The 27,944-nt window shown below is 36.9% G+C and overlaps 1 protein-coding gene across 3 annotated transcripts in view; it reads left to right on the plus strand.

Annotated features, from left to right (window-relative positions):
* PCGF5 (polycomb group ring finger 5) overlaps nt 1-27,944 on the plus strand; it is a 115,972-nt gene that overhangs the window by 79,096 nt on the left and 8,932 nt on the right. For 2 of the 3 annotated variants that reach the window (XM_032314084.1, XM_032314085.1), the window contains exons 7-9: nt 15,081-15,179; nt 17,842-17,931; nt 25,202-25,261. In XM_032314084.1, coding sequence (XP_032169975.1) covers nt 15,081-15,179; nt 17,842-17,931; nt 25,202-25,261 — 249 coding nt within the window. The remainder of the gene's footprint in view (nt 1-15,080; nt 15,180-17,841; nt 17,932-25,201; nt 25,262-27,944) is intronic. The other variant, XM_032314086.1, reaches the window with a different exon arrangement.

Genomic DNA, 27,944 nt, shown 5'->3' on the forward strand with positions numbered 1-27,944 from the left:
GCAGGGAGCATACTTCCCTTCCTCTCTTTCTGCCTACTTGTGATCTCTGTCTGTCAAATAAATTTTTTAAAAAATCTTAAAAATCTTTTTAAAATCTTAAAAAATCTTTTAAAAATCTTTAAAAAGAATTCTTAATGGAGATTTTGATCATCTTTAGCTCTCTGATACATGAGTTACAAGCTTGTAAATTGTGTCATGTATCTTGAAAAGTCAGTAGAAAAGCTGAATATCTTTTCATAAATAAATGTGAGGTCTACTTCCTATAAGATTTCTAGTATGAAACTTATAAAGCATTGAATTTTAGAGATTCATCTGAAAAGTTACCCCTTGCCTTGATATTCTCTTGACATTTTGACACTTCACCATCCCAGTTGACCTTTTATTCATTCACTCTTTCTTTTGTAGACTCTTCTTTGTCCTTGTGCCTTCTATTCATATAACAACTTTCATAGTTTATGTGACTTCTGCTTTGCTACCCTGATTCCCACCTTTTCTCTCTGGCCATTCCTACACTGTCTCTACTTCTTCCTGGCTTCTACTCGATACATGTGAGTATCTCCTAATACCTTGTCTTCCACTCAATTACTCTTTCTCTGGATTTATCCTAGGAGGTCAGTTCTACTTTCTGTGACTTCAACTCTGCAAAGAACTTTTAAACCTCTATTTCCAACCCTGCCACCTCTCCCAAGTTGAAGAATGAAGTCTCTAACTACTTTCAAATATTTCAGTTGGAAGTTTTACTAACATCTGAAACTTAACACGTTTAAAGACAAATTCATTATGCTTTTACCTAACTTTACTCCAAACTTGCTATTTCGGTTATCACTGCAACTTTCTACTAATCATACATGTTCAGAACTTTGGAGTCATCTTTGACCTTTCACTGTTTTCCTTCAACCAGCCGTAAGTCCTGAAAACCTTCCCTCAGTCTAGTGCTGCTCACCTTGGATAGATTTTTTAAAGCAGTCTCTTAAGTGTTTTCTATACCCTTAATTTGTCTTTTATTATCCAGGGTTGAGGCTACAGCCTAAAGGTATTGGGCCAGAGTCATAGCCAACATCAGGGGCAGATAGTAAATATTTGGGGCCCTATGGAACTCCCAACAAAGGTATAAAAGGAGAGATGAAATATGCTTTCTGTAGCAACTACTCAGCTTACTCATTATAGTGCTAAAGTGGCCTTAGACGATAGTGAATGAACTGGCTTGTGTTCCCATAAAACTTTACTTACCAAAACAGGGTAATTTTGTCTTGAGGGCTCTGGCCATATTTTGCCACTTTATGGCCTGCAGAGTCAAGTCTTACCTCCTTAAGTTAGCATTCATAGCCTTTCACTAGCCCCTATCTTGACAAGTTTATCTTCCTTTATACTTATCAGTATAAAGACCAATGATTATTGCCTTATATCTGACAAAGGATTATATTAAGAATATTTAGAACCTCTAAATCAGTAATGCTTTTTTTGGCAGGTTCTTGCCTTTTCTCACCACTTCACTATGCTTCTGTCGAGACCCAAGCAGAGACCTCTAGTCTTTGTGATGCTTTTTCAACCCTAGCGAATCCCTTCTCTGAAATTCTGTAGAATTTGCATTTATAACTCAGTTAGGCGATTATTTATTAAGTCAGCATGCATTGTGTTCCTGAAGGTGGCAGGTTACTTTTACTGTCTTTTGGGGATATGTCTTATCCTTGAAACTAGATTGTAAAGCCGTTCAAGGCAAAGAAACTGTGTCTGTGTTTCTTTATAGTTTTCTCAGGTATCTCACTTCTCTGCAGTAAGGTGTGATTCTCAAACGTGGTGTAGCTGCATGTACAGTTTATACAGCATACTTGCTACTTTTGTAATTCCAAAAGTCAAAGTCAGGAGCAGGAAGGCAGTGAAAATAGTAGCATAAGGACCTTCAAAATTTCATTCTTCCATAACAGCAATGAAAAAACTGCCACACACACACACACACACACACACACACACACACAAAACCCTCAGAATCAACTTTCTTAGGAATTTGATAATTAATCAAAGGCTTGGAGAACCTGGGTGGCTCAGTCATTAGGTGTCTGCCTTAGGCTCAGGTCCTGATCCCAGGGTCCTGGGATGGAGCACCACATTGGGCTCCCTGCTCAGTAGGGAGCCTGCCTCTCCCTCACCCACTCCCCCTGCTTGTGCTATCAAATAGATAAAATCTTAAAAAAAAAAAAAAAAAAAGGCTTGCAGAAACTCCTAGAGCGTTTGGTCAAGAAAATAGTGTGATCATTGAGGTTTGTGGCATTTTAATTTGCCTTAGTTCAGTCCCCCAACTCTCCAGCTCTGGAGTAGAGTAATAGCCCACTAACTCTCCCACTGTAACATTTCAGGCACCAAAGGGCAGAACAGGTGGAACTCTTTCAAAGCCTAATTGCCAAATAATTGTCATTATTTGACCTGTCCAGTGGTTCCTGGAACACCCCACTTATAGGCCTTTCTGTATTAGGCCTGACATGGAGCTTGTCCAGTAGAAAAAACATCTGTGAGCTGGGAAGGGTGGAACATTTTTCAGAACCAATTACAGACAAATATTTGAACTTCATGGCTCTCTTAGGTATAGATGACATTTGGAGAAAACAACAGACAACCAAAAATCTTAAAAGGAAAACCTGGTGAATAAGATGCCTATAGATACAGGCTTTGGGCCTGTAGGAGCTTTGAAAAACTCTAACATACTCCTGGGAATCTCCAAGTCCAAGCATATACTTAGGACTATATACATGCTCAGGAAAGATCTAAGTAGTCTTAAACTCTCACCTCTGGCTGACCTTGAGGCTCTGCACAAGCAGGATGTGAGGATTAAGGCAGAGTTGTCAACAACCTGGTTGAGTATTGGAGGTGTGCCCCAAAACACATGGTGTCCTAGCAAAGACTGGGAGATTTATTAGTTCTAAGTGTATAAGGAATTCTCTGTTCAGTCACTAGCCAACAGGTAGTTGGAAACTTCAGTGGCCACATATTATAAAGAATACAGGCTTCACAGAATTAGTTTAGGAAAGTCACTAAACAAAGAGAAACAGCAAGACCTAGCCACAATAACAAAGCCTCTGAAGCAGGTGGGACCGATTTCCACTGTTGCCACATTCTATTATTTTAAACGTTAAGTTTTAAACAACAAAAAAAAAATACGACACAAATAGATTAAGGTGTAGCTCACATACAGGAAAAAAGTAGTCAATTAAAACTTCCCCTGAAGAAGTCCAGACATTGGACTTATGAGGTACAGATTTTAAGTCATCCATTTTAAATGTGTGAAGAGAACTAAAAGAAATCATATGTCAACATTTAAATGAAAGTGTAAGAACAGAACAGAACTGAGGGCCAGATAGGCTCCTGAGCTCACCATGTCCCACAGACACACCAAAGCAGCAGCTGCATTTATTGCAACTAATTTTAAAAATGACCTCAAGACTGGCAGAACAGATCTTCCACAGCTAATCCTCGAAAGGCAGCTACATCAAAAAGGACAAAAGGAGTGAAGATATGATTGGGAACCATACTAACCACAAGCAGGAGGGACATCACAAGCACAGAGGAGAAAGGAGATCAGACCCCATCCCTGTCAGGCTCAGCCCTGGGGACCCACTCTGGGAACATGCGTCCCTATAAAGTCTGGCTTTGAAAACCAGTGGGGCTTAACCCCAGGAGAGCTAGTGGGTGATAGCATAGCAGCCACAGTTTGAAAAGAATTTGCGATATACATGAAGGGTATTTATCAACTAATCTTAGGACGTATACCAGTGGGGCAGGGATCTGCAGATTTCTCCAAGAACAAAACTGTTTGCAGGTGCCATTTTTCTTGCCCTCCCCAGGCTAGATGGCTGAAGAAGCCAGTTCTGACACTCTCCATCTACCTTGCTAGCACCACATACCCGACCCCAGGGTTCCCCTGCAGATTTGTCCCACTGAACACATTCAGTTCTGCAGACATCCCTTCAAAGTGGCTCCTGCCCTGCCTTGCCCAATAGGCAGTCCCAGCCAGGACTGGCACCACTCCAAAGTGACTCATGCCCTGGAGAGGGGATCATTTAGCCCCACACACCCTTAGTTCCTGTAGCTAGGCCTTTTAGCTGGCTACATGGGGAGGGAGCCCTGCCCTTCAGTGTGCCTGCAGCTCTTGCAGAGGCTAACTGCAGACAGCTAAGCTGAGTACCAGCCCCAATCACCAGTGAGCCCATGGCAGCTGCAGCCAAGCCTCTCAGTTGGCCATGCAGGAAGCAAGCCCTACCCATCACCGCACCCACACCTTTCCCAACAGCTAAGGGAAGACACATGAGCTGTGTGCTGGCCACCACCCACAAGCAAGCCATGGAAGCTTCAGCCAGACCTCTTAACAGCATGGGGAACAAATCCTGCCCAGTCTGCTCACAGCAGATACAGCAGGTCATTGCGGCCACCTGGGCTAAAAGCCAGCTTCACTCACCAGCATGTCCACAGCAATCACAGTTCAGCCACACCAGGAAGGTGTATGCAGCCCACATGGGGAGCACACCTGGAGCACCTTGTTCTGGTGACCAAAAGGTATTGTGCTACAGGGACCTCTTCTACACAAGGCTACTTATTTCAAAGCCAGGAGATGTAGCTGACTTTCCTGTGACATAGAAACAGAGACAAAATGAGCAGACAAAGGAAGATGTCCCAAATGAAAGAACAAAATATAAAATTATAGAAGAGGTAAATGAAATGGTCATAAAGATACTTACCAGACTTAGGGTGCCTGGATAGCTCAGTCGGTTAAACATTTCCTAGGATCAAGCCCTACGTTGGGCTCCCCACTCAGTGGGGAGTCTCCCTCTGCCCCTCTCCCTGATTGTGCATGCAGGCATGCTCTCAGATAAATAAAAATCTTAAAAAAAGAAAAAAAGTTACTCATCAGACTTGAGAAAAGAGTGGATGAACTCACTGAGAACTTTTCAACAAAGAGATAAAAAAAGAACTAGTCAGAACTGAAGTGTACAATAACTGAAATGAAGAATACACTAGAGGGAATCAACAGGAGATTAGGGGATGAAGAAGAATGGATTAACAGTCTGGAAGGCAGGGTAATGGAAAGCAATGAAGCTGAATCACAAAAAGAAAAAATAATAAAAATGAAAATAAAGCTTAAGAGAATTTTTAAAAATCACAAGCCTAAAAACATCCTCATATAGAGATTCCAGAATCAGGAGAGAGGAGGAGGCAGAAAACTTATTTGAAGACCTAACAGCTGGAAACTCTCCTAATCTGGAAAAATAGACATCCAGGTCCAGGAATCACAGAGAGCCCCTCATAAGTTGAACCCAAGGAAGTCCATACCAAGACACAATAATTAAAATGGCAAAAAGTGATGACAGAGAATCTTAAAAGCAGTGAAAAAACTTATTTACATATAGGGGAAACCCTTAAGAATATCAGCTGATTTCTCAGCAGAAATTTTGCAGGCCAGAAGTGCTGAAAGGAAAACACGCAAAATCTATAACCAAGAATAAGTCAAGCTATCGTTCAGAAGTGAGTGAGAGATAAGAGATTCCCAAAGAAGTTAAGAGTTCATCACCGCTAAACTGGCCTTATAAGAAACATGAATGGAAACTCTTTAAGTAGAAAGAAAAGACTGTAATTAGTAATAAGAAAATTATGAAAACAAAAAAATTTCACAGGTAAAAGTAAACACAGTAAAGATAGATCACTTATAAAGCCAGTATGGAGGTTAAAACACAAATTAGTAAAATCAGTTATATCTACAAAAGTTAGGGGGATATACACAGAAAGGTATAAAATACGTCAGATGTGGAGGGAGTAAAAATTTAATGCTTTTAGAATGTGTTTAAATTTAAGAGATCAAGTTAATGCAGACTGCTGCTGTAGACATAGCATGTTATATATGAACCCAGTGGTTACCACAAATTGAAAACCTACAAAAGATATACAAAAAATAAAGAGAAAAAAATCCAAGCATAGCACTAAAGAAAGCCATCAAACCACAAGGGAAGAGCAGAAGAAGAAAGGAACAGAGAAGAAATACAAAACAACCAGAAAACAATTAACAAAATGGCAATAAGTACATACCTATCAAAGATTGCTTTACATGTAGATGGGCTAAATGCTTCAATCAAAAGACTTAGGGTAACTGATGGATTTAAAAAAAAAAAAAAGACCCATGTATATGATACCTCTGAGAGACTCACTTCAGACGTAAAGACACATACAGACTGAAAGTGAAGATGCAGATGGAAGCAAGGAAAAGAAAAGGGCAGGTAGTATTACTTATATCAGACAAAACAGACTTTGTAAAACAAAGACTGTAACAAGAGACAAAGAAGGGCCCTACATAATAATAAAGGGATCTAGACAACAAAAGTATTTAACAATTGTAAATATCTATGCACCCAACATAGAAGAACCTAAATACATAAAGCAATTTTTAACAGACATAAAGAGAGAAATTTACAGTAATAGTTGGCCACTTTAACACCACACTTTAACGTTGACAGATCATCCAGACAGAAAATCAGCAAGGAAACTGTGGCTTTGAACAACACAGTAGACCAGATATATACAGAACTTAATAGATTTAAGTCTGGACTTAACAAATACGTACAGAATATTCCATCCCCAAACAGAATACACATTCTGTTCAAGTGCACATGGAACATTCTTTAGGATAGACCACATACTAGGTCACAAAACAAGTCTCAGTAAATTCAAAAAGACTGAAATCCTATCAGGCATCTTTCCCAATCATAATGGTATGAAACCAGAAATAAGTTACAAGAAAAATACTGGGGGGAAAAAAACACACACAAACACCTGGAGGCTAAACAACTTGCTACTAAACAACAAATGGGTCAATGAAGGAATCAAAGAGGAAATTTAAAAGTACATGAAGACAAATGAAAATGGAAATACAGCCATCCAAAATTTTGGGGATGCAGAAAAAGCTGTTCTAAGAGGGAAGTTTACAGGCACCTAAACTTGGTTAAGATTCTAACTCTTGATTTCAGCTCAGGTTATGATCTCAGGGTTGTGAGACTGAGCTCTCTGTCTGTCTCAGCACTAGGCATGGAACCTGCTTGAGATTCTTTCTTTCTCCTCCTTCCCATCCTCCCACTTGCACACAGTCTCTCAAAATTAAAAAATAAATAAGAGGGAAGTTTAGAGCAATACAGGACTACCTCAAGAAACAAAAATCTCAAACAATCAAACCTTATACTTAAAGGAACTAGAAAGAGAACAAAGCCTGAAGTTAGCAAAAGGAAGGAAGTAATAAAGATTAGAGGGAAATAAAAGAAATAGAGACTAAAAAAATAAATAGAAAACATCAGTGAAACCAACAGCTGAGGGGCACCTCGGTGGCACATTTGTTTAAGGAACCAACCCTTGTTTTCAGCTCAAGTCATGATCTCAGGATTGAGACTGAACCCTACATTGGAGCTCTGTACTTAGTACAGAGTTTGCTTCAGATTCTCTCTCCCTCTCCTTCTGCCATTCCCCCTTAGTCCTTCTCCCCACTCACACACATGCTGTCTTTCAAATAAATAAAATCTTAAGAAAAAGAAGAAACCAAGAGCTGGTTCTTTGAAAAGACAAGGAAAATTGATAAACCTTTAGCTTGACTCATCAAGAAAAAAAAAGAAGCCTCAAATAATATCAGAAATGAAAGAAGAGAAATAACAATTACACCAAAGACATACAAAGAATTATAAGAGAATAGTATGAAAAATCCTATACAAACAAATTGGGACAACCTGGAAGAAATGGATAAATTTCTAGAAACATATACTCTTCCAAAACTGAATCAGGAAAAAATAGAAAATTGGAATAGACTGGTTACTAGTGACAAAATTGATTCAGTAATCAAAAATTCCCAACAAGTAAAAGTCTAGGGTCACATGGCTTCAGAGGTGATTTCTACCAGTATTTAAAGAAGTTAATACCTATTCTTCTCAAACTATTACAAAAAATAGAAGTGGAAGGAAATTCATTCTACAAGGCCAGCATTACCCTGATACCAAGCCAGAAAAAAGACATGACAAAAAAAGAAAACTACAAGCAAATATCCCTGATGAACAGAGAGGCAGAATTCTTCAATAAAATATTAGCAAGTTGAATTCAAAGATACATTAAAAGAATCATTTACCATGATCAAGTGGTATTTATTTCAGGGATAAGGTGGATCAGTATTGGCAAATCAGTGTGTTATATCATATTAACAACAGGTATGATAAAAACCATATGATTTTGACAAAATACAGCATCTGTTTATGATGAAAACTCTCAACAAAGTAGATTTAGAAAGAACATACTTCAAAATCTTTTTTAAAAAGGCCATACATGAAAGACCTACAGCTAACATCATACTCAGTGGTGAAAAACAGCTTTTCCTCTGAGATCAAGAACAAGACAATACTGTCCATTCTTGCCACTTTTATTCAACATAGTACTGAAAGTCCTAGCTGAGGAGACAAGAAAAAATAAATTCTCAGACAAGAAAAATGAAAGTCATCCAAATGGGTAAGGAAGGAGATAATCTCATTATTTGCAGATGATATGATTCTATATATAAAATACCCTAAAGACAACCAAAAATTTTAGAACTGATACATGAAGTCAGGGAAGTTGCAGGATATAAAATTAATATAAAGAAATCTGTTGCATTCTACATATCAATAACAAAGTAGCAGAATGAGAAATTAGGAAAACAATCCCGTTTACAATGGCACCAAAAATAATAAATTATCTAGGAAATTTAAAGAGGGGAAAGGTACATGCTCTGAAAACTAGAAGAAATTATAGACGAAATTGAAGATAACACAAATGGAAAGATATGTTCATGAATTGGGAGAATGTTGCTAAAATGTTCATACTACTCAGAACAGTCTACAGATTAAATGAAATTCCTTTCAAAATACAAATAACATTTTTCAGAGAACTGAAACAAATAATCCTAAAATTTGTATGAAACCACAAATTTTGAATATCCAAAGCAATCTCAATCTTAAGAGTTGTGAATATCACCACAGTCCCAGATTTCAGGATATACTGCAAAGCTATAGTAATCAAAACAGTGAGATATTGGCAAAAAACAGATACATACATTAGTGGAATAGAATGGAAAATCCAGAAATAAACCCTTAATTATATGGTTAACCTACAAAAAAGGGGCAAGAAAATACAATTAAGAAAATATGGTCTTTTCAATAAATAGTCCTGTGAAAACTGTACAGCTGCATGCAAAAGAATGAAACTGGACCACTTCATTATATCATATACAAAAATAAACTCAAAATGGATTATAGACTTAAATATAAGATATGAAACCATGAAACTCCTGAAAAGAAAACATAGGCAGTAATCTCTTGGACATCAGTCACCCTTGCAACATATTTATGGGTATGTCTCCTTGAGCAAGGGAAACAAAACCAAAAATAAACTACATCAAAATTTGGGACTACACCAAAATAAAAAGCTTTGGCACAGCAAAAGATACTACCAACAGAACAAAAAGGCAACCTACTGAATAAGAAGATATTTCCAAATGATCTGTCTGATAAGGGGTTAATATCCAAAATATATAAACAATTTAACATCAAACTATCCAATAAAAATGTATAGAGGACCCGAATAGACATTTTTCCAAAGAAGACAGACATGGCCAACAGACACATGGAAAGACCCTCAACATCACTAATCATCAAAAAAATGCAAATCAAAACCACAATCACGTAATCACCTCACACTCCTTAGGATGGCTATTATCAAAAAAACAGAAAACAGGGGCGCCTGGGTAGCTCAGTGGGTTAAGCCTTTGCCTTCAGCTCAGGTCATGGTCTGAGAGTCCTGGGATCAAGCTCCGCATTGGGCCCTCTGCTTAGCAGGGAACCTGCTTCCCTTCCTTTCTCTCTCTGCCTGCCTCTCTGCCTACTTGTGATCTCTGTCAAATAAATAAATTTTAAAAATCTTTTAAAAAAAAGAAAACAGCAGATGTTGGTGAGGATGTAGAGACATTAGAACCTCTGTGCACTAACTGCATTAAAACAAAAGAGTAAAATACTTAGGAATATACCAAGAAAGTATAAGATTTGTATATTGAAAACTACAGGAGTGCCCTGGTGGCTCAGTGGGTTAAAGCCTCTGCCTTCGGCTCAGGTCATGATCTCAGGGTCCTGGGATCAAACCCCGCATCTCTGCTTAGCAGGGAGCCTGCTTTCCTCCTCTCTCTCTCTCTCTCTCTCTCCCTCCCTCCCTCTCTGCCTACTTGTGATCTCTGTCAAATCAATAAAATCTTAAAAAAAAAAAAAGAAAGAAAACTACAAAACATTAAAAGAAATTAAGAAGGCCTAAAGAGTAGGGGGCACCTGGGTGGCTTAATTAAATGTCTGACTTCCAGCTCAGGGCATGATCTCAGGATCCTGGGATCAAGCCCCTGCCACTACGCAGGCACGCTGCTTAGTGGGGAGTCTGCTTGTTCTCTCTCTGCCCTTCCCCTCTGCTTGTACTCCTGCCCCTCCCCAAATAAATAAATAAAATCTTTAAAAAAAAAAAAAAAGGCCTAAGTAAATGGAAAGACATCCCATGTTTGTGGGTTAGAAAACTTAATATTGTGAAGATGGCAGGCCTACCCAAATTGTTCTTCAGATTCAGTGATCACCTTAACCAAAATTCCGATTGCCACTCCTGCAGAAATTGACAAGCTCCTCCTAAAAGTCATAGAAATCTAAGGGACCTGAAATAGTCAAAACAGTCTTGAAAAAAAACAACAATGTTGGAGGACTCAAAGTCCCAATTTCAAAACTTGCTTCAAAGCTACAGCAATCAAGACAGTATGATACTGATAAAAGCGTAGACTTATAGATTAATGAAAAGAATTGAGGATCAGAAATAAACCCATATATTGATAAGGAATTTCTTTTTGGCATGGTAGCCATGATAATTCAGGGGGGAAAATGATCTTTTCAATAGATGTTGCTGAAACAACTGAATATCCACATGCAAGAAATGAAGTTGGATCCCTAGTTCATGCTATATATGAAAATTAACTCATTAATTATTAATTATTAAAATGGACCCATAGCTAAATGTAACAACTAAAACTCTAATATTCTTATAAGAAACATAGGGATAAAATTTCAAGACCTCAGATTTAGAAGTAGATTCTTAAAAATGATACCATCAGCGCAGGCATCAAAAAAATATAAGTTAGATTTTATCAAAATTGAAATTAAAGGGGTGCCTGGGTGGCTCAGTGGGTTAAAGCCCTGCCTTCGGCTCAGGTCATGATCCCAGGGTCCTAGGATCGAACCCGCATTGGGCTCTCTGCTCAGCGGGGAGCCTGCTTCCCTTCCTCTCTTTGCCTGCCTCTCTACTTGTGATTTCTGTCAAATAAATAAATAAAATCTTTTAAAAAAATTAAAATTAAAAACTTTTTTATACATCAAAGAATACTACCAAGAAAGTGAAAATACAATACACACAATGGGAGAAAAGATTTGCAAATCACACATCTGTAAACCTTTAGTATTTAGATTAAATAAAGAACTCTTACCATTTAACAAAAAGATAATTAATTTTTTTAAATGGGCAAAATAAAAGAACAGACATTTCTCCAAAGAAGATTTAAAAAAATGGCTGGGGTGGCTGGATGGCTCAGTCAGTTAAGCATCTGCCTTTGGCTCAGGTCATAATCCCAGGGTCCTGGGATTAAGTCCTGAATTGGGCTCTCTGCTCAGCAGGGAGTCTGCTTCTCCCTCTCCCTCTGTTCTCTTGTGCTTGCTTATTCTAATAAATTAAAATCTTTTTTTAAAAAAGATTTTAAAATTGGCCAGTGAACACATGAAAAAATTCTAAACATCATTAGTCATTAGGACCTATGCAAATCAAAATCACATGACATACCACTTCACACCAAGTAGGATGCCTTTAAATTTTTTTTTTCAAAAAGGAAAATAAGTTAGGATAGTGTATAATAAACTATAAGCTAGAGTCAAATACTAATACATGCTACAGCATGAATGAACCTTGAAAACATTATGCTAAGAGAAAGAAGTCAGACACAAAATTCACATATTGTATGATTCCTTTTCTATGAAATGTCCAGACTAAGTCCATAGACACAGAAAGTAGATTGGCTTTTGTCAGGTCAAGGGAGAAGGAAGTTGTAGTGACTGCTAATGCGTAAGTTTCTTAGTGGGATAATGAAATGCCCTGGAATTAGGTAATGGTACTGGTCACACAACCTCATGAACATATTAAACATTACTGAACTATACACTTTAAATGGTGACTTTTATGGTATTTGAATTATATTTCAATTAAAAAAAAAAAAGTCAAAGTCAAGCTTGACAATTGCTTTAGCTGGTGAAGGTACTACCCATACCATTCCAAAGATGAAAGAAAAAACACTGTTAGAGATTTGGATTTTAAAAAACAGAGGTGACAGAGTGGCTTAGTTGGTTAAGTGTCTACCTTTGGCTTAAGTCATATCAGGGTCCAGGACTGGAGCCCGCATTGGGCTCCCTACTCAGCGGGGAGCCACCTTTTCCCCCCTCCCTCTGCCCCTTCCCCCCACTCCTGCTCTTTCTCTCTCATTCAGAATCTTTCAGAAAAAAATAAAAACAAAAAAAACCTCAAATAATCATAAGAATTAGGATTTGTTGAATTGTGTCCTACAAGTGGAAAACTATAACCCATGACATTGACCACTAGCTGATTTCAGATCTAGTCTCCTAACTCTTCTAAAAAAGGGAGGTGGGGGATAAAGGGTAAAAATACTTCTAGGGTAACCACCTTAGAAGCAGAAAGAGCCTTTTTTGAACTGTTCCTCTTCTGGCCTGAGGAACAGGTTTGAAGCCAAGGGCATTGTAACAAAGGTAACAGCTCTTTTTCCATACAATATTTCTTCAGATATGCAGGGGAGGGAACCTAGAATGTTGATCCCACCAGAGCAAATGGCAGGGCTTGGGCTATACAGCTACTTTCTCGGGCCACAGTCTCCCCTTAACCCCTGTGTGCAGTACAAATGTTTCCATTTTCTGTCTGTGTTAGGAAATGAAATGGCAGGGAAGAAGCACTGCTCTTAAGATCACCTAAGTTTCTCCCCACCGTCCCATCATCTCTGCTAACACTCTTAACTGTCATTGCCCCTGTTAAAATGTGTTGATTACTTTTTAGAGACCTGTATAGCAAGTCTACGGTATACCTAGCTGGGAAGCAATAGGATTACTTTGGTATAATTGTAGAATGTTTCTATAGAGAGAAAATGCATACTTGTTATATTGTCATTTTCTAAGTACTTACAAATCAAATATTAAGTAATTCTTGGGATGCCTGGGTGGCTCAGTTGGTTAAGCACTAGGTCATGATCCTAGTGTCCTGGGATCAAGTCCCACGTCTGGCTCCTTTCTCAGCAGGGAGCCTGCTTCTCCCTCTGTCTGCCTCTCCCCCTGCTTGTGCTCTCTCTCTCTGAAAAGCAAATAAAAATATTAAGGAAATAAACAAATAAATAATGCAGGCCAGAATTTTCTTAAAGATTACTGTCAAACCTTACTGAATTATAAACTCCTGAAACAAGCTTTTGCCTAGTTTTTAAAGGCTTCCCTTAAATCTCTGACACCTCTATACTTGTTAATAATCTCTGAGACCTTAGGAGTGGTGATGCCATGGTCATTTCTATAGGCTCTTTAAACACCTGAGATTTCTCTGCAGATAATACATTTAGAGTGTCTTTCAGTAACCACACGTTACGCTCTTACATACTCTTATATGCGCACGTTAGCACACATTAACGGGGACCCGGAAAATGTGCAAAGCATTCTCTATAAGCTGTTTGGAACAAGAAAATAGACAGGAAACCTTAGGGTAGTTGAAATGTTGTGAATAGATATAGGGAAGATCTGTTTGATTATTTATCGCTTTGCTTCCATGCCATCTAGAGTACCAGTCTTCCCATTTGAAATGGCTAGAATGTTTTGCTTTAGATGTAACTTTTGACTTCTGTTTTCTTTTAATGGATACTTTACCATCTGAATAGTGACCAAGCACCATTTGTAAATTTGTTTCTGTTGGTTTTTGCTAGGAAATATATTTTGCTAGGAACACATTTGCTAAGAATAGATAATAACTGGATGGCTTGTTTTTTTTCTTTTTTTTTTTTTTTTTAGAGAGCAGGCATGTGTTGGTGGGAAGGGGTGAGGGGGATGGAGGGGGAGAGCAAGAATCTTAAGCAGACTCCATGCCCAGTGTGGAGCCCAAGGTGTGGCTCAGTCTCACAACTCTGAGATCATGCCTGAGCCTAAATAAAGATCGGACACTTAACTGACCTAGCCACCCAGGCACCCCATGGAAGGCTCTACTTTTGGCTTAATGAATTTAAGAACAATTCTGCTTGCTGACCTAATACCTTATACATATACGTAGAAGTAATACTTTATATTTTTAAAAGATTGAATCACTGGTGTTTGTTTTACTATTGGTTTGGAGATGTAATTTTGTTTTACAAATTGGTTCATGTTTATCATTTTGACTCATTCTCAGTTTGAGTGTTCATTCTGGATTGCTTCTTATATTTTAGTGATGTTCATGCTTAAAGAGTAAATTAGTACTGCTAATAAAATGGGGAAAATCAAGACACATAGAACATTGTTTTTTCAGTAAAGTATTACCACAGTCCATCAGACATCTGACTCCTTAGAGCCCCATTTGAAATCACTGCTCTTTTAAAAAATAAAGTTATGAGACTTTTAAAAAAATCCCTAATACTTTTAGAAGTGACATTATATAATAAAATATTCTATATGCTTTTTGTGATCTTTTTTATTAAACTTATAATGTGTTGTTAACCAAATTGTTTAGAGGTATGGAGATTGTCAGATACCCAGGATTTTCCTTATACATTCTTGAAGAATATCATGTAAGTACCCAAGAATTAGGAAAATTTTTACTCACTAGTACTAAGGAGTTATACTTTGAAATGTTTTCAGAGAATATTTTGAAAAATCCTTAAAATGACAGTGGAACTGACACCTGTGGTTCCATTAAAAATAAAGTAGAATATTTTAATTAGTAATCTTTATTTCCTTTAGGGTTTAATGAAGAAATTCATTCGGTGTTCTACGCGTGTAACTGTGGGAACTATTAAAAAATTTTTAAGTTTGAAACTAAAACTTCCAAGTTCTTATGAGGTAAGTTGTTAATCTAATCTTGATCATTTTGATAATTCTGATCTGAACAAAATTCTAACAAAATAAGTAAAAATTAATGGAAAATACATTTAACTTTTGTGGAAACTTGGGTTATTTTCATGTTAAAAATGTAATTTTGAGAGTATAGTATTCTATTTATAATGTGTATTTTTTAATTTAACATATAACTAAAATGGGCTACTAATGCATTTAGTGGTTTACAATTAGAAGAGATACTTAAATAGCTTAAATGTTCCCTGAATAATACCACAGCTAGATTTTTTTTAATGCCAGTATGCTTTAGGTTCTTTTTTTTTTTTTTTTTTTTTAATGAGACCTTCAGGATCCATTTCTACTTTATAGACTTCTTTGTCAGAATTTAAAACATTGTGTTTTTAAAAAGGATTTTGTAACTAATGTTCCTTTAATTGTGTCATATGCAAAAATGATACTGTGTAGCAGTAGGTAAAACCAGCATAACTGCATCTGCATAAATGCCATTTACCTGTTTCCTTTTGGAGAGATAAATTGCCCTCATGGTGATCACAGCACAGCTTGTAATGTGTTCAGTGTTTAGAGAATGTTTATGATCCTAGGAGTAATGAGGAGACATGGCTACCATTTCTCACCTGTCCAAATGGCAGTGTTAACTGCTTGAATTAATTTCTCTTCCTCCTCTTTGGGTTCTGAAAGTAGCTTCTGAAGAAACGAAAGACTGAGACTAGTTTCCTATATAATAAACAAGGACATCAAAGGCAACATTAGTTCTTTATTATGTATATCAATACTAATATGAACTTTTTATCATAGCAGAAATAAAATAAGATTTGAACATAGGCATTGACATGTATTATGTATTTTGAGGAAGCTTCTGATCCTAAATTTATTTAAAAACTCTTAGAAAACTAATAAGCCATGGGTTAAAAATTCTTACTGTGGTTTGATCCTACGAAGATTAAAACGTTTCCAGAGACATCAGCTTTTACATTAGGGAAAAAATTGTGAAAGTTAATCAAAGCCCTATGTACTTGGTAAAGTAAAAGATGACAACTTAGATACAACAGTGAAAACAGAAAATGAGATTGTTTTTATGATTCGGTTTTGTACTTTATTCTCTTCTTAAAAATACCACACGCAGTTTTATTTCCTTACTTCTAAGGGTGACCCACTGAGTCATTTTCTAGGTTCCAGGAAGTTGTTAGAGCTGAGAGTACTCTCTCTTTCATACAGTCTCGCTGCTGGCCCACAGTGTCTCTCTCCCCACTACAAGCCAGCAGGGCTGGAAACTCTGTCCACTGACAGCTCCCTATCTATCCCAGTGTAAAGGACTGTTCCTGTGATTTTTAGTAACGTTTACTGGTCCCCCCCACAAACCCTTATTTTGCTGTCTAACACATAGGGTGATGTTTCAATGAAGTACCTACAACTGAAGCTTTTGCAACAACATTGCTAATTGGGGCAAGATAGTTTGGTTTTTAAATGACAACAGAAGCAGTGTATCTAACTAGGAATTGCATCCTAAATCTCTTTACTACTTTGCTTGTGAATTTATTTTACAGGCAAGGTTAAAAAAAATAAAATTATCTATTTTGTCCTTTTAAAATGTCTGAGAAACATTTTGAGGTCCATGCAAGTCAACATAAATCATCAAAATATCAATATAATTCAGCTGAAAATTTGTCTAATACAATTAGAATGCTACTCATTTTAGACTTAAAGTTCAAAACTCTCTAGTCTCTAACCAGACACAGAATTATTTAAAACCCATTTTTCTTCCCCTTCCCATACTTCAAACTCTTTATCAGTTTGCCTTTAATAGCTAGAGAACTGAAATGTTTTATTTATAGGGACCTATGATAAATGTTTAACTATGCTTTGTTGAATTGGTAAATCATAGCCACAGTTCCTGGGGCCTTAAGGATTTGGGGTGTTGTTTTGTTCCTGCAGCTCTAGAGCAAAAGTGAGCTTTGGGAAGCTCATCCCTTTTTGAAGTTCGATGCAAGGTGAGAAGAGGGTCCTGTAAGTATTATGCAAGTTACCAACCAAGCAAAACAGGCCAGAGAGCCCAAGAAGATAACAGCCTGTGGCATTGCTGGCCCTAACTGTTGTATCAACTTAGCTACAGGCAATTACCAGGAATTCTCAAATGCCTTGAAGTACCCACAAATCTTGCATCCAAACACTCATTCCTTTACCCTCTTTGACTACAAATTAATGAGGGGAAAGCAAGTCCTCTAAATCTTGAGAAGATGGAAACATTCCGAAAGGTGAATTCATAAGCCAAAGATGCTGTGAGGCCTCCACAATTCCTTCCCATTCTGTAAGAGACAATCACAGAAATATGTCTAAACCTTTAAGGGTGCACAGAGACATGGACTGAGAAACCTTACACTGCATTTCAGAATCATGTGGATAGACTTCAGTGACAGGCACGTGGGACAAGACAAACACCGCTTCATGTTACTTATATCTGAATCGTTAATAATTATGAGATGGACCAGTGCTTTTAATAAAAATATTCAGTGTTCTTTTTAAATAACAGTTAACACTTTTATTTTGTTATATCTATTTGAATCTTTTTTGAAATTTGGGGAAAAGGTGTTAGACACTAATGAATTAAAAATTACTTATGTTAATGGATCTGTAACTGTTCTTTTTAAAGTTGGATGTGCTGTGCAATGGTGAAATTATGGGGAAGGATCACACTATGGAATTCATCTACATGACAAGATGGCGACTAAGAGGCGAAAACGTAAATTGCTTTTATATTTACCTATGTGTATATTTAGTTATATTGCCATTTTGCTACTCCTAATAAGCAGTATAATGTAGAAACAAACAAACAAACAAAAAACCTAGTCTGCAAAGAGAAGAAACTGATTCCTTTTACTGTTTATCTCAGCTACTCCATGATAATTGGTCCTAAATACAAAGCCAAAATCTGTGTTAAATGTGGTTTTGTTATATTTATGGTGAGTTAAAAAACTCCATCTAAATATGTTCAGCACTCTACTTACCTCAATACAGAAAAGATGACACTTAAATTTTTTTAAACCCCAATAAAATATGGGAACGTCTAACTATATGGAGTCAAGGGAGAAGTTTTGCCCTGATTAGTACGTTGTTTAATCGTTGATATTATTTTTTGGTTGTGCCAGAGGGAACAGATAGGGTAGAATCTAGGTAATCTTTTTTTCAGGTACCTCGTTTATGTGAAAGTATAAAATTGGACCAAAGGGTAAGTGAGTTTGCTGTGGTTTCTGATGTCAGAATTAGATTGTTGTGGCATAGGCCCAAGGCAATATGAGAGAAATGATGTAAAAGGAGAAGACCTGAGAAAAATCCAAAACACCCAAAAGGAGACTTGTCTATTTTGAATTGTACCTTTGTTTAGGGTTAATTAGAAGGTTCAAGCATATCTTATCTGAGTTATGTAGAACATTAATAGTAGAGAAATCCAAGGGACTAGGGATTATAAGGTTAATGTATATCAGTGAGGAATGTGGTCCTAATGTTACCAAATTCTCTTCATAATCTGATTACATAAATACACAGTAATTGAGATCGACTAGAAGGTTGAACTAGATGACTTCCAAGGTCCTCTCAGACATTAAGAGTCTGTGGTGTTTATGGTACAATATGTCCTACTTCTAAACTCTGCATAATTTTAATCTCTCTAATAAGCTGGGTTTTATTACATTTTTTTATGAAAATGTAAATTAACTATAAAAAATACAAAATTAAGGAATATAACCCCTCTCAAAGACAATACAGAATCTGAATATAATTAGGATTGTTCAAAAACCTATTTCTGTGGAATGTAAATATCTATGGAACAGTTATAAAACCTCAAAAATCATTTTTGGGTGATGTATTCAATGGGTAGGAAAATTGGCTATGTTTTTCAGAAATATCTTGATATAACAATAAATAAAGCACCTAACTTCTAAGGTCAGTTGTTTTTTTTTTTTTTTTCTGAATCCACTTTGGTGAAGACTTCCTTGTGAGGCTGAATTCTCATGACCAGGAAGAAAAGATTCTGTTCTAGTACCGGTCACCAGCTAGTCATGTGCCAGGAAGAACTCATTAGACCCTCTAAGCCTCATTTTTTAAAAAAAATCTAATTCTTTGTACTTGGTAAATTATTACCACCCTCTAGGATATTTTATAGTTTTTTAAAATGGTTCTACATACATCACCCTCATTGAATCCTTCCAACCAAAATGTTTCAGGTACCAGGTGCAGATTACAGAGGTAGTCACTTATCCCTTACCCAGCACCGTGGGGGCTTAGATATTGTGATATCGCATATAATATCATAATGTAATTTTAGTTTTCTTTGATAAGTCTTTGAGCATTTTATTATGTGTTAATGATTTTCAAGTGCTATGAATAGGTTTGCCTTAAGGTTGAAGAGATAGCGCTCACTTGTCCTTCTCACAGTCCCTTCCCAGAGGTCATCCACACTGCCAGATATTTTAAAGTCAAAGCAGTAAGAGCTAATTTGAAGAAATTGTCATTAACTGACTATCAGCTAAATCAGTCTTTACTACAGTTGTGTTTCTGATTACACATATTTGATAGTTTAAATTCCTATGTTGTTTAAAGCATATTTTAATATAGGTTGGTTGGGAAAATGGTTCAGTACCTTATGATTTTTCATTCATGTAAAAACTAAACCAATAAATAGGAAAACTAGATATTATCTTTAGCAGCGGTAATATATTAGTCCATTTTATTTTTTCAGTATGACAGAACTGTTTCTAACCTCAGTCTTTACAATCTCAGTAGTTCTAAGATTTGTAGTTCCATTTTTTCCAGTTTCTCAGACCAGAGTCCCTGAAGTCAGTCCTGATTGGTTTCTTTTTCTGTCATCTATCCTTAGCAAATTCTGTGACCTCTCCTATCAGAGTACCACGATCAGAGTCCAGTTATGTCCCCCCCACCACCACGTCTGCCACTCTGGGCCATGCAGCTGTCGCCATTCTCCAGAAGTTCTGTAAAAATCTCCCTGAGCTCCATGCTTCCTCTCCTGCCTCCACCCAGGGTCCCACTAGTGTCCTGGCCCAGCACAGCAGCCAGAGGGATCCCCTGAGAACAAATTAGAACATGTCACTTCTCTGCTCTCAACTCTCCAGGGACATCTCATACCATTCAGATAAAAACTGAAGTCCTTCCAGGACCTATAGATACGGACCCCCACAATTTTCCCCAGACACCTCTGTGATCTTACTCTTTATTCTCCTTTGACTCAACACAGCCTAGCCCCACTCACTTCTGTTTCCTCTGACATGCTGGGCTTTCTCCTCCTTCCCGAAGTTACCCATGTGAATCATTTTCTTTACCTTCTTCGCCCAAGGAATTTGGCTTCTACATCTCCTTCTCAGTGAGGCCTCCGACTTTCCTTATAATTGTACAACCCCCACTCCCAATATGGAATTCTCCCAATCCATTTTATGTTTGATTGTTTTCTAGAGTATTTTTTTTCATAGCATCTGGCACACTATGCCGCTTATTTATGTTCATTGTTTGTCCCCCAACTCAAATGTAGTCTGAGGATAGGGATAGTTATTTGTTCATTGCGGAGTCTCCAGTACCCAGAGCAGGGCCTAGTACCAATACTCAGTATCTGTTCAAAGAGTAAATTGAATGAAAAGTTTCTTTTATAATGTCATAGTTAATGCAAAATATATCCTAAAGATCATCTCATTTATTTGAATCTCCATTTCCCATTTGACTTCTGTTAATTTTAAATGTTTGCTAATGTTCCAACTAATTATGAATTATTATTATAATAATTGGTGAATTCTAACAGTTGGAATGAATGGACAAACTAGCAATAAAACAGTCATTTCGTGATCAAGCCCCTTCTAGTGTATTTGATGCAGTCATGTCCCTCCCATCTCTACCCTCCGCTTCCAGCCAGATGCCAGGATGTCTGACAAGCTCACATGACTCTGCCTGCAGTTCTTGGTACCTGGCTGTGCGTTGGCCTGGGGTCAGCTGATTACCAAAACTCGTGACCACCATGGGGACTTCTTTTGCTTCTTTCCAGTACTTTTTTACATTAAACATTGGGATCCACTTAAGATTTACTTACTTACATGCACATACCTACGATGAGGCTAAGACTCTAACAAAAATTATTCTAAGATGTTTATGCCAAAAACGTAATTTATTAAGTAAGCCATACTTTATATATCTCAGTGTTTTGATTTGTCACCATTATCTGTACATATGTATCCATACATGTACATGTACACACATGGACACACAGATATGTACACACATGTTCCTGGACATTCTATTTTGTTCTTCTGCACAAATCTTATCCCAGCATATTACACAGTATGTATAGTTTTTATAAAAATCTGATCATACCCCGCTCCTAATTTAAAGCCCCTCAGTTGTCCATTTTCTTTGGGATAATTTTGAATAAAGTTCAAACTAATTAATAAGGCAAACAGGCCTTCTGATTTGCTTTACAATGTATATTCATATTTGTTACAGCTAAGCTCGTTCTTTCAAAAATGGTGCTAATTTTACCCATTTATTTTTTCAGATGAACTTGAGAGTGGGATTATGATTGGCATTGGAATAAATTTTTAGGTTGATATGGCTGAAATTGGCATCTTTGCGGGTTTTTTTAGTCTACTCAGTGCTGTGGGTGTTGGGGCAGGGGTGTTCTAGGCTCTCCTAGGTTTCTGAGTCAACCCTGTACTCTCTTCCCTCTTCACATGGGATGCTGCCTCTGCCCCCAGGGTCTTCTGTCTCAGGCAAGGCCACTCTGTTCCATCACCTCCTTACCTTGTCTGAGGTCTGGACTCCTAGGAAGAATCTTGGAGAAGTCCACTTGGCCTCGGTTTCTTCAGAGCAACATCTCCCTGAGCCACACAGCATCTCCACCTCTTTTCTCTTCTTTATCCTGGGGCAGTTCCACTGAAGGCTCAGCCTGTTCTCTGTAGTCCTTGTACTTTTGGGATTTTATCTTTAGGAATCAAACATCTGGTTAAACTTAGCTAACTCTTAGAGATTTTTCAGTTCATAATAACATTGATACCTGAAGGTATTATACTCAAGATTGGTGTTCATCTTTCACTTATTAGTGGAAGAAAATGTACCTTTTCTTAAAACCAGTGCTTCTCAAACTTCAATGTGAATAGAAATCCTCTGGGGATCTTGCTAAAACTCATATTTGACTCAGTAGGTCTGGGGTGGGGCCCAAGATTCTGCATTTCTAACAAGTTTCCAGGGAATGCCAGTGCATCTAATCTTTGGACCGTCTTTTGAGTAATAGGGGTTTAGGAAACATGATCCACGACTACTGACTTACCCTGTAGCTTCCACATCTGTAAATTGAGGGTGTAGAGTTACAGAATTAGATCTCAGTCTGGAAGGAACTTATCTAGACCAGTCATCAAGAATATATGAATGATCCTGTTCATAAGTATGTGCAGTATTCACATTTTTGAAACATGAATGGACTCACATGTACTGTTCTGCAACTTTTTTTTTTCAACTTTTTTTTTCCTCATTTGTTGATGTGTCATATGGAGAATCAACAAACTTGATACAATTCTTTCTAACAAGTTGATAGTATTCCATTTGTGCAGCTGCAGCATAATCTGATTAACATGCTCCTTTGGTGGAAATTTGGTGGAAATTCAGACTTTTTCAAGTTTCTTAAACATTACAAGCAGTGCTAGATTCCAGCACATATATATATTCTCGCACATGTGCAAGCATATTTATTGGCTAGATTCCAGATATGGATTTACAATGGAGTGTGCATGTTTTAAATTTTGATACAGATTTCCTTCTTAAAAGATTTTAGCAGTGTATAATTCTACCGGTAATATATGAGAGTTCCCGTTTTCTGAAATCTTCACCAACATTGCACATGAATTTTGCATCAATTTTGTATTTCTTCTGTGAAGTTTCTTTTCCTATCCATTGCCTTGCTGCTGTTTTTCCATTGTGTGATTGTCTTTTTCTAACTTCTAGGAGCTCTTTATACATTCTGGATTCTATAATCTTTGGTTATATATATTGTAACTGTTTCCTCCCAGTTGTGTTCTGCTTCTGCTTCCTAGTTCTTGGCTTTTTTTTTTTTTTTCTTTAAGATTCTTTATTTGTTTGCTTGAGAGAGAGAGCATGAGTGAGGGGAGGGGCAGAGCAGACTCCCCTCTGAGCAGGGAGCTCCACGCAGGGCCTGATCCCAGGACCCCAGGATCATAACCTGAGCTGAAGGCAGATGCTTAACCAACTGAGCTATTCTCCTTCCTAGTTTCCACTCTTGTTTTTTGTTTTGTTTTGTTTTGTTTTGTTTTAATCCTTAAAATTTGGGTGTAATAATACCTGTCTTGAAATTTTTTAGTAAGAATGAAATATTATAAAGTACCTAGTGGAATGCCTGACACAGTAAATGTTAGTGAGTTTATGAATAGCTTATATATGTAGCATTTTGTTATTGTAATTCTCACTTAACTTCCTCTCATCCCTGGGAGCTTACTATTCATATTTTTCCATTTGGCCTCAGTTTTCATCACGAACTCATGTTCTTCCTGCTCTCCTTTATCTTGGGTAGGTTGAGTACTAACTCTCAGTACAGCCCCTCCTTCCCAGCTGATCCTGGTTGGTTTTGTCGCTTCTCACAACTTCCTGCCAGGACATACCCCAAGTTACCTCGCCACATTTGTCTTGCTTTGCTTTATCTGCATTATTAAGCACTTCTAGAAAAAAAAAAAAACATTCTCCTTGACTTGTAATCACTTAGTGAAATAGCCTCCTTCACCTTAACTCTTCACTCTTAAATGCTGTTCAGGACTTGTAAAGTCTGATAGGCCAGAGTTTGGGGACTCTTCAGAGAGAAAAGGGACGATTGCTAAGGATAGCAGTGCTGGGCCTGGCTTCCAACATGTTGATGAGCCCTGTACAGAAAGTCCAGGACTCACTCCTGGAAAAAATGGCTAGTCTTTTGGGGAAATGGAAAATTTCTAAAATTTTATTTAAAAGGCTACCAGTACATTTGTTTTAATCATTTCTTACGTTAACATTATTTCAAAGTCTACCTTTAAAAAGCTGCTTGCTTTAGGATGTTAGATTTTTCCTGGTTAATTTATACCTATTTTTTATGTATATTTTCCTATTTTGAAGTGGCATGCAATGTTAAATTCATATATACATAATTTTAAAGTATATATTTCATTGTCTATAATTGTGTTACAATTAAAGTTCATGCTTAATAAGTATTTAGCTCAACATTGAAAAATCAAGATTTGGGAATGATTTTTTTTTCTTTACTGTGAATGGTTAAACTGTTAAAAGTTAGTGGGTTTACAACTGAATCTACTCAGTAGTTTAAAATGTGTTCATTCATTGATTTACTCATGAAACATTTTTTTGAGAAGCTGCTGTATGCCATTTCTGGGCCTTAGTTATGAAGACAGTGCATATGAATAAGATAAAGACTCAAGGAGTTCATATTCTCCGCTCTTAAAATCGATATGGAGACTAAAAATCTAATCTGAGCAATATAAAGAACCTAATCTAAAACAGACAACGGACCCCTTACATGTTGGGGCAAACTACATACCCCTTTCAGAGCTCTGAACTCTAAACAGTGTTGCTTTCACGGGTAGTAGAAGAGCGAGCTAAGAGAGGTTAGTCACTGGAAGGGGTAGAAGAATGAGGGTACCTCTCCTGGATTGAAGAGATGAGGATTTTCCCAGGAATTATTATCTGAAGAGGAGATGGAAACGATAGGCACCATTTTCATAAATACTTGCAGAATATTAACAAAACTGATATTTAGATACTCAAGTTGTCTCAGGCTACATTTACCAGTCACTAAGTTATTAAAAATCTTAAAAAAAAAAAAAAAAACTACCATAGTTTGGAAAGTGTTTACTTAAAATTATCATGTTGACTCATGTTTGACGTTAAAATAGTTTAAATAATCAGTTTTAAATATGTATCCAGTTGTGGATGCCTCTTATCTGATGAGTTCATCTCCTCCGCAGTTTCGGTGTCTGAACTGCTCAGCTTCGCAAGTCTGCTCTCAGGATGGCCCTTTGTATCAGGTAAGAGGCACTCACGACTGTACATATGCCCACCTGATGCCTGCCAAGGTGGTGATTGCTTTCTTCCCAAACCCAAGTTTCTAAGACCTGCAGCTTGCCAAAACCAGTATTTATCTGAGCTACAAAACTTCATTTTTCAATTTATGTCCCCAGAGTGTCCCATTATTTTAGTTCTCTTGCATTCATCTAATTAATTTCACTGAACTGAAAATGAAATTATAAGTGTTAAGGCCATTATTTATGAGAGTTTTAACAATTTATTAAATTATTTTTTATTTAAATTATTTCTTAATTTAAAAATCAGAAATTTTTAATAATTACTAGTTTCACCCCTTGAGAAATCTACTCCATGTTGGATCTCTGCTCCGTACCCAATACTTCTTTGCATAAATTTTCGTGTTTTTTTTTTTAATCAGTCATTCACCCACAAGTGAAAGATAAAATGCCAGATTAGGGAATCACCCTAAGGACAACAGCGCTGTGGAACTGTGAGTTTGCTTACTAGGCCCCGCCCTGTGTGCTCTCCCTGGATTACCTCTTTTAATGAAGAAACGAAAGAGGACTAATTTTAAAATGCACTGAGAAAAACTTTCCTCCTATCCATTTTCCAGTTACCTAATAAAAGTACATTTTAACTGGGATGATAAATTTTAGTGATGCTTATGCCTTGAACTAGAACTGATACATACCTGGTTTTTTGCTTTCACTCTTGGCACTGATGTCTATTTCCTTAAAGATGTTCATAAAATCTGACCTAAAATATTAGAGAACTGGAGTAAGATCAGATTTTTTTAAATCCTCACAAATTGCCTTTTCTTTCTTCAATACTTCATTGTGGAGTTGAACTTAAAATTAACAGGATATACCTTTAGCCAAAGTTCAATTAGAAATTTTCAGAGAAAAAGTCATCACTTATTTCAAGAAAACTTAATGTATATAGCTTTATACTATTTTAAAATTTAAAAAACTTTTAAGTTCCACAAAATGGACAGTTTTCTAGGAAACTACCAGTGGACCAAAATTTACCCATGAAGAAAGAAAATGTAAATTACTAAATCATAAAAGAAAATAATAATCCTTCCTCAAAGGATGTCTGAGTAGTTTTATGGTCATGTTCTCTCAAATTTTCAAGCAATAAATTATTCCAATTCTAAATTGTTTTAAATTGTTGAAAGAGGGGCACCTGGGTGGCTCAGCGGGTTAAGCCTCTGCCTTCCGCTCAGGTCCTAATCCCAGGGTCCTGGGATCAAGCCCCACATCAGGCTCTCTGCTCAGCAGGGAGCCTGCTTCCCCCCCAAACCCGCCCGCCTGCCTCTCTGCCTATTTGTGATCTCTGTCTTCAAATAAATAAATAAATCTTTTAAAAAATTGTTGAAAGAGGTAGAATTCTTCCAAATTCATTTTACAAAAGTAACATAATCATGATACCAAAAACTGACGGAGAACCTCCAACTAGAAAACGAGTATCAATCTCATTTTGAATACAAATACAAAGATAATAAATAATACACTAAAATCATATACTAAAAGAATAACAAGACCAAATAGTATTATTATCAGAAATACAAGAATGGCTTAATATTGGGGGAGGGAAGTAATGTATGTTATATAGTAGAAACATATTTTATGCAGACAAACACACAGTCAAATCAAAACCATCAAAGGATACAAAAAAGGCATTTGATAAAATTCATTATTAAGTCCCAGTTTCTCCTACCAACTTATTTTGAAAATTTTCCAAAAAACAAAAGTTGAAATAATACAAAGGAATATCCTTTACTTTGCTTAGATTTCTACTAATCAACATTTTGCTACATTTTCTGTCCCTTTTTTCCTTCTCTTCCTTTCTCATCTTATTAATCTCTTTATAATTCTGTTGTTTCTTTGTGAAGCCGTCTGAAAGTAAATTGCAAGTATCATGACAGTGACCACTAAATATTTCAGCATGGATTTTCTCAGGTCAAAAACTTCCTCATCAATAACCAAAATACCACTTCACACACAAGAAATTTAAATCGTATATGAGATACTATAGAGATGTCTTTTCTCCCCCATAATTAAATTACGGAGTTAGATGTAGTTCCAAGCACACTTTTACCAGATTCTTGTTTAACTTAACACAATCAGTCATTCTGATGTTCATCAGGAAGTATCAACTAGTGCTTCTGGTCAGTCACATTTTTCAGTGAGTAATCAGGGGGCACGTGCATTGCCACATGCTAAAATGTGTCTTAAAGCTGAAGTCACTAAAATAGGTACTGACTTAAACACAGACATACAAATCAAAAGAATGGCTCAGGAACAGACTGTCTGATATGTATGAGTCTCTAAAGAGTATTTCAAGTTAGCGGAATTAAAAATGATTCATTTAGCAAATACCAATTGAGCACTTAAATGCACTGGGCAGTCTTTTAGGTCCTGGGGACACAGATGTAAAAAATGAGCAAAATTCTTCTTCCTCATAGAGCTTATGCTCTAATGATGGTAACAGATGAAAAATAAATGAATACAGTTTGTAGTGTGAAAACATAAATAGAATATTTTAGATAAAGGGAAGACCTCTTTGAAGTGGTGATTCTTAATCAAAAGAGAGAGAACTAGCCCATGTGTGTATCTGGGGTAGGGTGCTTCAGAAGAAGGGAACACAGTGGGAAGACCTGTAGGAGTGGTTATATCTGGTTGC

The sequence above is a fragment of the Mustela erminea genome, chromosome 14, assembly GCF_009829155.1.
Source record: "Mustela erminea isolate mMusErm1 chromosome 14, mMusErm1.Pri, whole genome shotgun sequence".
In the NCBI taxonomy this organism is placed as follows: Eukaryota; Metazoa; Chordata; class Mammalia; order Carnivora; family Mustelidae; genus Mustela; species Mustela erminea.